This window comes from Amyelois transitella, chromosome 6, assembly GCF_032362555.1.
Source record: "Amyelois transitella isolate CPQ chromosome 6, ilAmyTran1.1, whole genome shotgun sequence".
NCBI lineage: Eukaryota > Metazoa > Arthropoda > Insecta > Lepidoptera > Pyralidae > Amyelois > Amyelois transitella.
The window spans coordinates 12,501,973-12,516,950 of record NC_083509.1 but is presented as its reverse complement, the minus strand read 5'-3'; the positions used below and the strand labels follow the sequence as shown (position 1 = coordinate 12,516,950).

The 14,978-nt window shown below is 39.7% G+C and overlaps 1 protein-coding gene across 6 annotated transcripts in view; it reads right to left on the bottom strand.

Annotated features, from left to right (window-relative positions):
- The window catches only part of LOC106132029 (probable phospholipid-transporting ATPase IA), a 105,711-nt gene that overhangs the window by 32,144 nt on the left and 58,589 nt on the right, over nucleotides 1–14,978 (bottom strand). For all 6 annotated transcript variants that reach the window (XM_060944792.1, XM_060944791.1, XM_060944796.1 and 3 more), the window contains 6 exons: nucleotides 8,742–8,871; nucleotides 4,951–5,134; nucleotides 4,226–4,386; nucleotides 3,640–3,837; nucleotides 1,267–1,391; nucleotides 139–285 (listed from right to left, as the gene is read on the bottom strand). In XM_060944792.1, coding sequence (XP_060800775.1) covers nucleotides 139–285; nucleotides 1,267–1,391; nucleotides 3,640–3,837; nucleotides 4,226–4,386; nucleotides 4,951–5,134; nucleotides 8,742–8,871 — 945 coding nt within the window. The remainder of the gene's footprint in view (nucleotides 1–138; nucleotides 286–1,266; nucleotides 1,392–3,639; nucleotides 3,838–4,225; nucleotides 4,387–4,950; nucleotides 5,135–8,741; nucleotides 8,872–14,978) is intronic.

Sequence of the window (14,978 nt, the reverse complement as noted above, 5' to 3'; positions counted from 1 at the left end):
ATCTCAATACTATCTTAAAGCCAAATAGCTGAACGTGGCCTATCAGTCTTTACAAGTCTGTAGGCTCTATCTACCCCGTAAGGGATATAGACGTGATTATATGTATGTATGTATGTAATAATAAAATTAACAACTCACCCTCAAGCCCTATATACCAGTCGTTGTGGTTCCTCGTCCAGAGTTCATTGAACCCGGCGCTGAGGAGTGACAACGCTAGTAGGATGACGAACAGCATCAGGATTTGTGTGTTCGTCTGCTTGTCTATTGACGAACGCTTTAGTGGTGCTGTGAACGAAACAAATTTTAATGGATTAATATCATAGTATTGTGCCATGCGACTGTCTTAGAATAGGACTATACATATGCCAAAATACTAATCGCAAAATGCAATGACAATATCGGGTAAGACATTTAAGGGAAAGATGGAATCACTGGTTATGAAGTAAGTAAATGCTTTATTTTTCATTAATTGTACACAAAAACACATTACAAATATAAAACAGTAGTACAGTACAAAGGCAGGCTTATCCCTAAGTGGTATCTCTTCCAGCCAACCTGACAATAAAAGACACATACATACATACATATGGTCACGTCTATATCCCTTGTGGGGTAGACAGAGCCAACAGTCTTGAAAAGACTGATCGGCCACGTTCAGCTATTTGGCTTAATGATAGAATTGAGATTCAAATAGTGACAGGTTGCTAGCCCATCGCCTCAAAAAAAGAATCCCTAGTTTGTAAGCCTATCCCTTAGTCGCCTTTTACAACATCCATGGGAAAGAGATGGAGTGGTCCTATTCTTTTTTGTATTGGTGCCGGGAACCACAATAAGAGAACGCATACAAAATTGAGGCAAGGGTAAACAACAGTTTATTTACGACGTAATGTCTTGTTACTATATTAAATCGTCACTAAAACTTTCACCCGCATAGCATAAAACCGTTTAGTTGACCGATGTTACAAGGTATCAATATACCAGGTTGCTGTTACTTTACCGAATTCAATTTTTTTTTCATTATTATGGTACATTTCGAAGACCACTTAATAATTCTCTTAACTTTTAGTGTCACAACATTGGTTGACAAAAAAACTGGTTGGTGAAAATTACAAATTAAAATAACAAATAAGTTTAGTGCCGCTTCCAAATCGATAGAATTCATTATGATCTCGATGATTCATTTATATTTACACTCTGCGTGTTTCATAAAAACCTAAGCGGCTAGAGCAAAGCTGGACTCCTTCAACACAACAATAGATTTGTCACCTTTGGTGGAATTCTTCATGAGCTTGGTCTCGTGGCCCGTGTAGACCACCACAGCGTGCACCCACGCCGTGTTCCGCAGCATGGCGCCGCGAAGCAACATCTGCTCCAAACCCAGGGGAATTGTCCTGGTTCAAAAAAAAGATTGCTCTTTTTAAAAGATATCTTGATTTTTTTTAATTTTTGCACAGTGAGGCCGTATGTACATATATAACAGGTCTTTTTGTACATATACATATGTACATACATACATAAAATCACGCCTCTTTCCCGGAGGGGTAGGCAGAGACTACCACCTGCCACGATCTTTGCATACTTGCTTCGCTTCATCCACAGTCATAACTCTCTTCATGCAAGCGCGGCGGTTTCGGATACTTTTGACCTGACCTTTTTGTACATATATATATTTTTTTATTTTAAACAGGTCATAATTACTATAAACAACAGGTTTCAAAGTTTAAAATTTGACGAAACAAGGTCATAGCGAAAAAGTCTTGTATCTTTTTTTTACGAATAATTTTCCAACCAATAATTTAGAGAATTTTCAAAGAACTAATAATGGGCAAGGGAATCAAAGAAAGTAATGATTGTCTAAAAATATATTTTCTACTCTGGATTTCTCAGTAAGTGAATATTGGTAAATTCTTCTTCATCTCAGCGTATCAACTACTCGTACATTCTATTTATCCTTTTTTATAAACTCAACAATATGTGTGGTTCCAACTAGTCATATGAATGTACATAAAGTAGTATTATTCAAAACTATTTTTATGAAAAATCTCCAACAAAACTACTGTCCCAAATCTACAAGGTATATCTGTGGTATATTGTCAACATTTACGGTCTAACCAGGATCCAGCTATCCTTGTCCGCAGACGGCATGAGTGAGGGGTGGGAGAAGATTGTTTTCCTGCACAAAATTGTATACGTTAAGTTTGTAACTGCCTTTTGATTGGAAACTAGAGCGATAGACAAATAAACATACACAACGTATAACGACTTGACAGCTATAACGTGCATAACTGGTTTTAAACTTTCGCGTTGGATTACTCTCTTTATAAATAATACAGGTTAGTTAATACAGGTTAGGTTATTTAACGCGCACGTAACGTGAATAAAAATTTAAATAAATTGATACCTGTATTATTTTTAAATAGTACGACGGGTTTGTTTTCCGATGACTATATTGTTTTAGTACTAGATGACTATATTGTTTGACTATAACTTATATTTTTTATACATTGTTATAATAGTACCTACTGGTGTTGAAAATGTAATTTAAGTGTAGGGCAAAGCATATAATTTAATATGTTTAATCTACATTAAAATCCAATAAAAAATATTACCTTAAAAGCTGACTTAATTAATGAATACTAATATGTAATCAATACTATTATCTCGTACACATCTTTAACGACAAATTTGATTTTACGCCAAATATTTTTAATACTACTTACTGATAGCAACATTTCTACAATAATTGTTCCTCGTTTGCATAAACTCTGAATGATGTGTTTCTTTATTTATGCCTTTAAACATTATTTTTATTTACATAGATTTCGAAATGATTTCCTTTTCATGTACTATATCGATGTGTTTCTAGACTACATACTCCATTTAAAATAACATAAACAACGCGATAAAAAATAAAATAATATAAAATAAACTACATCACCCGACCGAACGGCCCGACCCGACAGAGGCGAGCGAGCGAGCGGACTTAATGCTCGCTTGCGAGCGTGTGGACTTTACGCTCGCTTGGGACGAAGTGCTCGGTTGGCGCATTGGTCTTTTGTTGTCGTCTGGACTAGAATTTTATTAAATTAATGGAAAAATATCAGACTATTATCTTAGAAGTTATAACCGACTGCAGTCATGGAATAATAACTTTTGTCTGAGTCCGAACAACTATTGACGAGTATGTTTTACATCCGTTCAATGGTGAGAAATGGCTAGGGAACTGAATATGAAACCGTGATTCAATTGGGTCAGGTTTATATGGCATAAGGTAAAAAAGTATTATGTCTTTGGTATGGAGTACGGTTAACGTTTCAATTTTTTATTACCCATCCGTCGCCACCAGTTAACAAAATCATTAATTTCACACTGGACAACCACTAATTGATACTTTTAAACTTTTGCGCTGCATATTTATTAATACATGTCCATATGTAAACCCAAATTAAAATAACGAGATCTAGAATTAACTAAGAATATTTTTGAAAAAAAAATTAACATTTGTCAAATGATGATAGCCTGAAAATTAACCCAGCATACGATTTTAATTTACGTATCGAACAGGGGTCATGTTTCTCATAGTTTCTCACACCAGACAACTGTACAAAATACCATTTTCAACGGACAAATAACACTTACTTGGCATTAGACTCCTTCAGCATCCCGTTGAACTCGTACAGATGCCTGTTGGGAGGCTCGCAGGTGACGGTGGCGCGGAAGTCGGCGAGGTCGGTGCACGAGTCCAGGCGCGCGGTCTCGGGGTGCGCCTGGCGGATCTTCAGGTTCGTCTCCCCGTCCAAGTTTGAGGTCTCGATGAAGGATATGCCGCGGGGTTCACTGTGAACATTAATTAAAAACAAATTTATGAAGTATATTGACTTTTGAATTTTAAATAATATAGCATCTGACAAGGCTTTCACACAGCCATATGGTGCCATGTGGTTCCTGGCACAAATAAAAAAAAGAATAGGACACTCCATCTCGTTTCCATGGATGTTATAGAGGCGACTAAGGGATAGGCTTATACAAATTTGGGATTCTTCTTTACTATTTGAATCTCAATTCTATCATTGAGCCAAACAGCTGAATGTGGCTAGTATTTTCAAGACTGTTGGCTCTCTCTCTACCCCGCAAGAGATACAGACATGATTATATGTATATATCTTTTCATGACAGTCGGAACCAACGGCTTAGAAATGGTAGAGATTTATCTATCAAACCTTACCTAGAGGCCAATAGCAGGAGATCAGCGGGGAAGAACTGGTTGTTGAGCACCTTACACACGTCGCCAACTTGCAACCTCTCCCACCGTACCGTTTGCCAGCGACCGTCCCGAAGCACTTCCACTTTCCGACGGTTCGTCTCGTCATCGGCTCGGTGGCGTTTCTGTGGTAGAAAGATAAAGAAAATATGAATTGAAAACAGTACAATTTTTCATATTCGTACCCTTAATACATACATACATACATACATAAAATCACGCCTCTTTCCCGTACCCTTAATCCATCAAATAATTCAGGTTCCCGGTTCATCTTTGAACATCATCGATGAGATACGAGATGTACTCAGTGGCATTCAAATATCCATCCATTTTTTATCTCATCAGCATTCAGATCACATATTTTAACATTATGTACATCTTTTTGGTCCTTCGAGCCGAATGCTGTGGAAAAAATAACTCAAGTAGTTGCAATACAGCTCAAATTCAAATTCAAAATTTTTATTCATTATTATAGGATACTTCATTTCGTTTAATAATTGTCAAAACGTTTGGTTTCACAACATTGGTTGGCGTCAATTAAATTACTTGAAACTAAGTGTGCCGCTTCCAAGGCGTTAGTGCAGAAGAAGCGGTAACAAACTGCACTGCAGCATTTTCTTCAGCAGCTAGCAGCTTCTGCAGCTAATTCTCACTTATACAAAATATAATATTTGCCAATAGATACTCACGAAGTCCTCAACAATCTCCTTGATGGCGCTGACGCTGAGGATCAGTATGAGCGGCGTGAGGGTGGTCCACCTCCCGGTGGGGGACACGTCAGGGATCTGCTGCAGCAGCGCGATGAGAAGGAAGAAGCAGTTGGAGTAGCGGCGGAACTGCTCGAACAGGAACAGAGGGATGAATGAGGGGACACTGTAAAAAAAAATAGAGTACGTTAATTTTTGTTCTCGATATTGACCTGGTACTTCTCCTTAATATGGAGTATTTGACTTATCACTCCTGAATCATGGTTATAAAGGATTTCTAGTTTCTCTTTAAAGAGAAAATGACAGGAATTTTGGCAAAGAGGTGCGATTTTAGGAAATAATAAAATGAGACCCAAAAGAGTGTAAGAACATACATATAGTCACGTCTATATCCCTTGCGGGGTAAACAGAGCCGACAGTCAGTCCGAAAAACTTATAGGCCACGTTCGTTCAGCTATTTGGCTTGATAGAATTGAGAGTCAAAAGTGACAGATTGTTAGCCGATCGCCTAAAAGACAAATCCCAAGTTTATAAGCCTATCCTTTAGTCGTCTGTTACGACATCCATGGGAAAGAGAATGAGTGCTCCCTTTCTTTAATTATTGATGCCTATTTACCAAGGGAGCGTAATTTTTAATTCTTCTAGACTCTCTAGACTCTTTTAGACTCTTTATAAAAAAACTGAGAATTGCTAAGCTACTAAATCTGTAAATGAAGGTTAAACCGTTTCGAAGTGTATAAAGTCACTCGAAATAAGAGGCCGTGATCCATTATAAAAATTGTGTATAATCCGTCGTTATAGCTACGGAATACATAAAAGAGTTTGCGTGTGTAATTGTTTACATAACATATTGGAGCGTAAACACAACGCGTCTACAGGGTGTTAGTATCGGCGACAAACGGTAGACTGGGCTGAACAGTTTATCCCTAGGATTACACAATAAGCTAAATTCTTGTATTGAGTGGAATAGCATATCTTTTCGTGTGGTTCCCGTCACCATTACAAAAAAGAATAGGACCACTCCATCCCTTTCCCACGGATGTCATAAAAGGCGACTAAGGGATAGGCTTATAAACTTGGGATTCCTCTTTTAGGCGATGGGCTAGCAACCTGTCACTATTTGAATCTCAATTTTATCACTAAGCCAAACAGTTGAGCGTGGCCTTTCAGTCTTTTCAAGACTGGTGGCTCTGTCTACCCTGCTAGGGATATAGACGTGATCATATGTATGTATGCATAGAATTTTTTTTTTGTAAATTGTGAGAAAAACCCCTTGTAAAATTTCTTCGCACTCTATTTTTAGTCACTTTTTGCTCATCGAGTGAAACTCAAGTGAGTGAAAGCTATAAGATCACTGGTATTATTAGTAATATCAGTCAGGTCTATTTCGTTATTTGTATGTTCATATTTTTGACTAACTATCGATACTTTAGCAACTCTATGCGACATCAGAATTATGGCGATTTGCCAAAATAACGCGCGAGATCGTATAATCTCGGGTGAACAACAGGCATTTATAGCTATACATAAAATCTTATTTGTAGAGCGTGACTTCGCAAATTTTAAATAAAACTTTTCACCAATCCTCAAACGGAAGAATATTAAATATAAGTACTATATTATCTGTGTAACTGGATCCGTATAAAAAAAAATTGTTTACAAAAGAGAACACTAATTGCCTGACATCAAGGCACAAACTAAACCGCTGAGTCTAAAGATTTGAATTTGGGCATTGAGGTTCCATATCTGATGGGTGAACTAAGAGTATCTGATTTGAAATGCATGGAATTCTTCGATTCACGCGGACGAAGACGCGAGCAATGAGAAGAAGTGTATAACTAAGTACACGCTCAATAAAAAATAATTAAAATATAACATATGTAGATACTGTTGATATATTAACAGGTCAAATAAATTAACAGACAACAATAATGTTTGAATGTCAATAATACACCAAACATATTATAGTACTAGCTGTTGCCCGCGTTTTCGTCCGCGTAAATTTCGAGTTGAATCTTGATCATACAGTCAGATACAGACAGACAAAAATGTAAAAAAAAAAATTGTCTATCCGTTTCAGTCAAAATACTAAATGTACAGACAAAATATTTTTACCGTTTTATTATATGTAGTATTTTGATTTTCAGTATTATTAAATAAAATACTCAAACAACACAAAAAAAATAAACGTTTGTTAAATTTAAAATAGTGCAAGTGTTGCTCGTGCGAGACTAATTAGCTACAGATGATACGCGCAATTGGCATGATTAAACCTGCGCCTGCGCCGAGGCTGCCTACACAAGTGTACATTTCCTTTACATCAACTAATAGCCAAATACGGTAGTATTGAGAAAAATGTTCGAGAACATTTGCTTTTCCATCACGACCATAGATTGATAAATAAATATAAATATTTATAACCCTTTAAGTCTATCCGTGACTTTTTTGACTCCATTCAAATTCAAAATTTTTTTATAGGACAACTAAAACTGTCCCGAAAGGGATAAACACTTTATATTTGTATGTGTATACTAACTAAATCACATAAGAACATTGACCTAATAATAGACTAGCATAAGAATAGTCGTTAATTCAGTTGAATTATGAAATGAAATTACTACCTCAACAATGATATAGGTTTATAATTCTGTCTTTAAAATGTCCAATGTCCAAAGAACTTATAAATGCGACTAACGCGGTGGTGTTTTAAGTAACTAGCTTATGTTATATTTTGGTTTTATTAACACCCATACATACATACATATAGCCAACAGTCTGAGTCAGAGACTGATAAGCAACGTTCAGCTGTTTGGCTTTATGATAGAATTGAGATTAAAGTAGTGACAGGTTGAAAATAATTCCAAGTTTTTAAGCCTATCCCTTAGTCACCTTTTACGACATTCAAGGGGAAAAGATGCGAGTGGTCCTATTATTTTTTGCATTGGTGCCGGGAACCACACGGCACCCAAATATTAATACCCAATAACCAAATACGGCAGTAATTTGATAAAACATGATAGATACTCGTAGCTAGCTGACCACTAATTGCTAATGAAGAAATTATCTATTGATTGTATCGAGTCGAGGTTACAAGGTCGACCTTGTTCTTCTCCACGAGACAGATATATGTATTTCTAATAAATTATTGTCATATAAACTATCTCTATGTAATAAAGAAATGTATATTTACAAATCAAACTAATGTCATTGTGGAGTATTACATTCACAACATTATTATGTGAATAACTCTTAATTGAACAAACATTACACACAAACATACATATGTATCTACATATGGTCACGTCTATATCCCTTGCGGGGTAGACAGAGCCAACAGTCTTGAAAAGACTAGACCACTTTCAGCTATTTGTGTTAATGATAGAATTGAGATTCAAATAGTGACAGGTTGCTAGCCCATCGCCTAAAAAAGGAAGTTTGTAAACCTATCCCTTAGTCGCCTTTTACGCCATCCATTGGAAAGAGACGGAGTGGCCTATTCTTTGTATATTAGTGCCGGCAACCACACGGCACGGCGTGAGTTATGAATGTTAGATAGCTCAAAGGCGAGATAAAACATCTCGAAGAAACCTAGGCTGATGATTTATTATATAGGTTAATTTTCGCTACAAAAGTTGCGGAGGTCAGACGGGAGTCGCTTCGTGTAAAAACTTCACCAAGATTTTGGTCAAACGGCACACGTCAGACTCCCCAGAGAGGTGAGGAGACTTACTAAAGCCGGGGAGAACAAAATCACTGGCTCAGACAATGCTCACCTATACTTGGCCGTTGAGATTCGGTTGTGGACGAACTTGATGGGCTGTGGTCCATTGACGAAGATAACCCGGCTCTGCTGCTCGCCGGCCGCGCCGTCGGTCACGCCGGAGGTCGTCGCCTCGTCCTCATCTGAAACAGACATAGAATAGAATAGAATAGATTTATTTTCAAAATTGGATACAAGGTATCACTTATTGACGTCACATCACTTAAATCTATTTATAACTACTACCGCTTCCAAAGCGCATGTGTAGAAGAAGCGGCGGAACAAACTACACTGCAGCATTTTCATCGGACGCCAATGTACAAATATAGATCTCTTAAATCTAAATCATATGGTCACGCCCATATCCCTTGCGGGGTAGACAGAGCCAACAGTCTTGAAAAGACTGAATGGCCACGTTCAGCTATTTGGCTTTATGATAGAATTGAGATTCAAATAGTGACAGGTTGCTAGTCCAACGCCTAAAAAAGAATCTCAAGTTTGTAAGCCTATCCCTTAGTCGCCTTTTACGACATCCATGGGAAAGAGATGGATTGGTCCTATTCTTTTTTGTATTGGTGCCGGGAACCACACGGCTGAAACAGACAAATGGAAATTAGTCTTATGTATTCCTAAGCTCTTATTTTTCACTAGCTATGCCCGCGACTTAATCCGCGTGGAATAGTTATTTTGGGCGTCATTGAAGTCCTCAAGGATGAATAAATTTTCCATTATTTTTTTTTTATTCATATACATTCCTTATGTTGCAGCTTGATGTTATATAGCCTAAAACCTTCCTCGATAAATGGTTTATATAACGCAAAAATAATTTTTCAATTCGAACCATTAGTTATTGAGATTAACGCGTTCAAACAAACAAACTCTTCAGCTTTATAATATTAGTATAGATTTTACACCCAAAGGTTTACTGGAAGAGATTGCAAGTCCGCCTTTGTACGATCTCATTTTGTTTTGTGCTATTTTTATGCTTTACTCTTATGATGCAATAAAGAGTTTTATCTATCTATCTATCTTTTCTCCAATACTGAGGGCCGTAATTTCCTAAAAACATCCGCCAATGCCGCTTATCTGAGAGTGCAGATGCTCCACAGGTAGAGAGGTGGTGAATGGACTTGAAGTTGTATTTCCGTCAAACGCGTTAAACTAATTTCCAAAGTAGAAGGGAATAGAGTTATTATAATCCACTCGGTCGTACGTGGGTGTGCACTGTACGTGTTTCTCGAGTTGTTTCAAATCGTGATCAAATAATTATTAGTCGATTATCCTTATGCCTCAGCTCCACTTTTATTAAAAACATAAAAGCGTTTCGAATAACATAGAATATAACGTATTCTATCCATGAACGCTTGAATTTTAATGGAAATGGAAGTCATATATTACTACGTGATGAAAAAAGTACCCACATTTTACCATCTGTCTAACATTCGTCAGCGAAGGAAAAATATTACGCATTGTAAGTTTAGTTTTTAAGATATGCTTTATCAAACCCAAAGGAATATTTATGAAGATCTAATTTGAGAGTAGGCGATCCAGACACATATTTTTATAACTTTAGAGGCAAATTATAAACGTGTGACTGGTAATCCTTGAACATAAGTAGTTATCAGAAAGAATTTCAAAGGGGCGAGTGTCTTTCAATTTACTAGTCTACTTTGCAAATAATAGAGTACTTACCCAGTTGTAAATTGTTCATACGTACAATATTCTATGACTTAAGTAGATACTAAAATATTAAACTTTGCATCAATAGGCCAGGTCAAATGACATGTTACTACTTGTAATAATTCAGACTTATGACAGCTAAAAGCACCCAAAGTCCGGTGGAAGTCATAATATAGAAAAGAAAGCTAAAACTATGACGTATCGCAATTATTCCGATTTCTGTGGTAAAATTAAACCCTGCTCCAGTCAAACTAATAATTGCATTACAAATCATTAGATTTAGACCGATCAGGGTCTAAATCTGCTGATTGAAAAACACCAGAATAGAATAGTTGACGACGTGTCAATTCAACTTGCAAGTTTTGTAATTATGATCGAAGAGTATGGACAAAAGGTGCACTCCGAACTTCTCTCCGAGAAGATGAAGACGTTACCAGGAGTAACTAACGTCAAGAGGAGGTGGAAAAGAGAACAGTTGGCAACTTGGCTCCTTTGAATATTATGAGAGTAAATAAAAAGTTTCAAGCACAACAACCGCTTTCTTGTGGGATAGGTGTGGGGCAACAGCCAAATAGAAATGCGTCAAAGAAAAAAAAATGTGTGTAAGATGGGGTTCGCTTTATAATGAACTCACTTGTTATAAGACAATATTGTTAAAAAGAACAGCATGAGTGGACACTTTCTCAGCTAAAAGATTAAAATTAATTTCCCGTGTATATCGTGAACTCTTGAGGAATGAATCAATGAAAACAGCTAGCGATGCTGATGACGCGAAGTTGGCTGAAAGCCAAGATCTATACAAATTTCTGCTTAAAATGAATGGGCATTTTACTATTACATATCAAACTTTTAAATTATGAAGTACATCTTTGATGGTAATATAATAATGTGAAATTACACACTTCCATTTAGTAAAGTATTAAATACTTATTAAAAAAAGTTATTTAAGTAGTCTATTATTTTCATAAATTTTATTTTAAAGTGTGCCCTGCACTTCAGAACAGAACTGCTCCATATCTTCCCATGGATGTCGTAAAAGGCGACTTAGACAAGGCTAATAAACTTGGGATTCTTTCTTGTTCTTGTGATTGGATATTATCTGTCAGTACCTAGTGTGGTCTCGTGGACTGGTGGCATGCTGAGGGTTATTGCAGCGGTTAGAAGGTTCAGGCGGCTCGGTAAGGCTTGAAGTTGCGTCATTTTCGAGAGGCTTGGAGTTGCTAACTAGCATCATTAGTTCCGAGTTTCTCGAACAGTTTGTTTCTATTTGCTTTCATAGTTCAACGTGTGAGGCGTTTGCTTAATGATACAAATGTTAAAGGCACAAATATTCCTCCTTTCTTTTTTTGCTCTTATGAAGATTTTTCAGACTTGCATCACCTAACTATACATAAAGAGGGTTGATTATAATTAAAAGCTTATAAACTTGAAATCCCACTTGTAGGCGATGGGCAAGTAATCTGTCACACATTTTGAATCACAATTCCAATACAGCTGATTGTGTCCTTTCAGTCTTTCAAAGACTGTTGGCTCTGCCTACCCCGCAAGGGACATATAAAAATGACTATATGTTTGTGTATATATGTATTTAAAAGCTAGCCAAAACTTAACACGATGATAAAAACTACGTCAAAAAGATTCACGATTAAGGAAAATTACAATAGAGTAATAATTAATACGAGTAATAATTTAGTACAGGTATATAAATAAATTGTAACGCGACACAAGGAGGAAAATCAACAGGCTCTCCGTTTAAGGCATGACAAGGGCAAAATTTAACTGTCCATGTCTGCACATCTAAAGACGTAGTATATAGTGAGAATGACTCATGCAGAATATTGAAGGTTGGGGTCATTTTCACGCTTTTTGCTGTCTCGATGCCATGACAGAAATTATCTTTTATACTGAAAGAAGATGCTCTACATACTTGCGATGAAAATATATTATTTTGCTCCAGAAACAACGACAGTACCTACCTACTTGGTATTCACGAAGTGAAATAAGTGTGAAGAACAAAATTAGGTCGTAAGAACATAAATAAATCAAGTATGATATAAAAAAATTATTACAATTTAAATCAAATTGTAGCTTACACAACACCAATAATTTCTTCAAACGAAATATCATGTAGGTTATCATCAACATTTCATGGAATTTAGTCTGTGTGACGTCGTCGATGTTGGCATTGCAAATTCATGAATCTATAATTAATGATCGAGTAATGCATTCCATCAATTAATGGTTGAAGTCTGCGAATTAAATTTAGCTGCTATAAATGATGAATTAAATCTTAATCAACATGCCGATGGAGAAAAATAAAGCGCTGGTCGTGACAAGCATGTAAATGGAGCTACAGATTGTTAAACAAACCGTTAATTTTCTGGCGTCTGGGTTCGTGGTCTGGATAATAACGATTTAATATAAACGCCGTCGGGGTCACGGCTTTTTTGGATTTATGCCTTAATAAATAAGTAGAGTGATGTGTATGGGGCTTGAACAATTGCTTTTTCGCAAATCTGTTAAATAAATGGAAACCTCAACAATTTTTAAACGTGAACTAGTAATTTCACTAGGCACTGCAATACACACATATTTTTTTCACAAAAATTTTTTGGATACATGCGGCGACTGATAGTTACCTCTTTTGTTTTTCTGTATGTTATGTTTTCCATTTTGTAAAGAGACGCTAATATAGACGTCATGTTGTGTATTGTGCTACACAACAACCATTTATAGTGATTACCTAACAGAATAACAAACTAACGCTTAGTAAAAAGGACACTTATTTTGGTATTCATAAGTTAGCATGACTAAGTTAACTATTAGAATAAGAGCTATTTAATAGGTCACAGATAATGATTGGCTAAAAAAAATGTAAGATAGAAGAAACAACACAAGTTAGGGCATACCAAATAAAAAGTCGCCTCATTTATGAAGACCCCTTCTAGCTACACAACCTAGCCTTATTTAATTGAAAAATTCATTTATATGCTGTGGAGTTCACATACAAGTACCACAGAGATTACTACGCGTCGCGACGCCGCGCTTTGTGCTGCGTGCCCCCCACCACCGCGCGAGTTACACTGTGACGCGTATTAGGTGTGAAATTAATTAATATTGTATAAATTCATGTAAATTTTGTAAAATAAATCATGGATCGTGCCAGCTGCCGTCGAGTGAACACATCAACTGCGTACGAGCCCGCTACTGTGAAATTTGCGATTTAGTGCTGTGTCATCCTACTTTGTTTTAAAGTACGGATGACAAGTCCCCTGCGCCAGCATAAAGGCGTAGGCGGGGATAGTCGCGCGCAAATTAAGAGAATCCCGGACCGCGAAGGCGAGTTTTCCCGTTCCCCCACTACCCGGCCTCCCACCAGCGGGTCTCACCGGGGAAGGGGGGAGGGGGGCTGCTCGCCCCGCGGCCCGACGGGCTGCGCACGGCAACTCCCCGCCCGCGCGTCTTTGGGCTCCGAAATGGAGCCCCAAAAATTGACTGAGGAGGGTGCGCGCTCCCGCCGCCCCTCACCTCACCCCGCCGCTACCATCGAGGAAGCAACTAGTCGCCCCGGCTCGCCTGAAGAGAGCTACCGGACTCCGGACGAGGAGAAAACAGATGACCACGCCCTTGCGTTCTGGGCGGAAAGCATGCTCGGGATGAGGCGGCGCCCCCGCGGCGACGAGCTGTCGCCTAAGGCAGGTGTGGAGCGTGATTATATCACGCTCCACAGCATAATTCAATGCGGCCTCCTTAGCGCGGCGGCCCAAAGCTGGATGGCGCTCTTCTTCCGACTGCGGGACGCCGAGGAAGCAGGAAGCCGTCCCGACGATATAGACGTCGGTATCCTTCAGCAAGCCAGTGCGGGACGGGTGTCGGCGGGACTGGCCATGCCCCCCACACCCGCCCCCCTCCCCTCACTTCGAGCGCCGCGCCAACGGCAACGGGAGGAAGGACCCGAAAACGAGACGCCCAACGCGAAGCGTCCCAGGAAGAGGGCACACTCCTGGACCCCAAGCCCCCCGCACCCCTCGCACCCCTCGGATGCGACAACAGAGGATCGACGGGCTCCGGCACTCGTGCCGTCGAGCCCCCGCGAAGCACCCCCGCGGTCGTCTGCGGGCGACTCAACACCGCCGGTCGCCCCCCCCCGCTCGGGTATACCGCTGCCTCAGCGAAGTCGCGATCCGCGATTGAACCGCTCCCCCGCCCCCGCGCCGTTGCTGGCAGCTCCCGCGTGGGCTCCGCCGCAACTGGCCGCCTCCGCGCCGCATACCGCGCCGCCGGCCGCTCCGCTCAACGCGCCGCACGCCGCGCCGTTCGCCGCGCCGCCGGCCGCCCCGCGCGCCGCGCCGTCGTCCGCGCCGCCGCCCGCGCCGCTCACCGCATTGCAGGCCGCCAAACGCGCCGCACCGCCGACCATGCCGCCCACCGCGCCGCTCTCGGCGCCGCACACCACGCCGCTCGCCGCACCGCTGACCGCGCCGACGTCCGCGCCGCTCACCGCACGGCAGGCCGCCACGCGCGCCGCACCGCCGACCATGCCGCCCACTGCGCCGCTCACGGCGCCGCA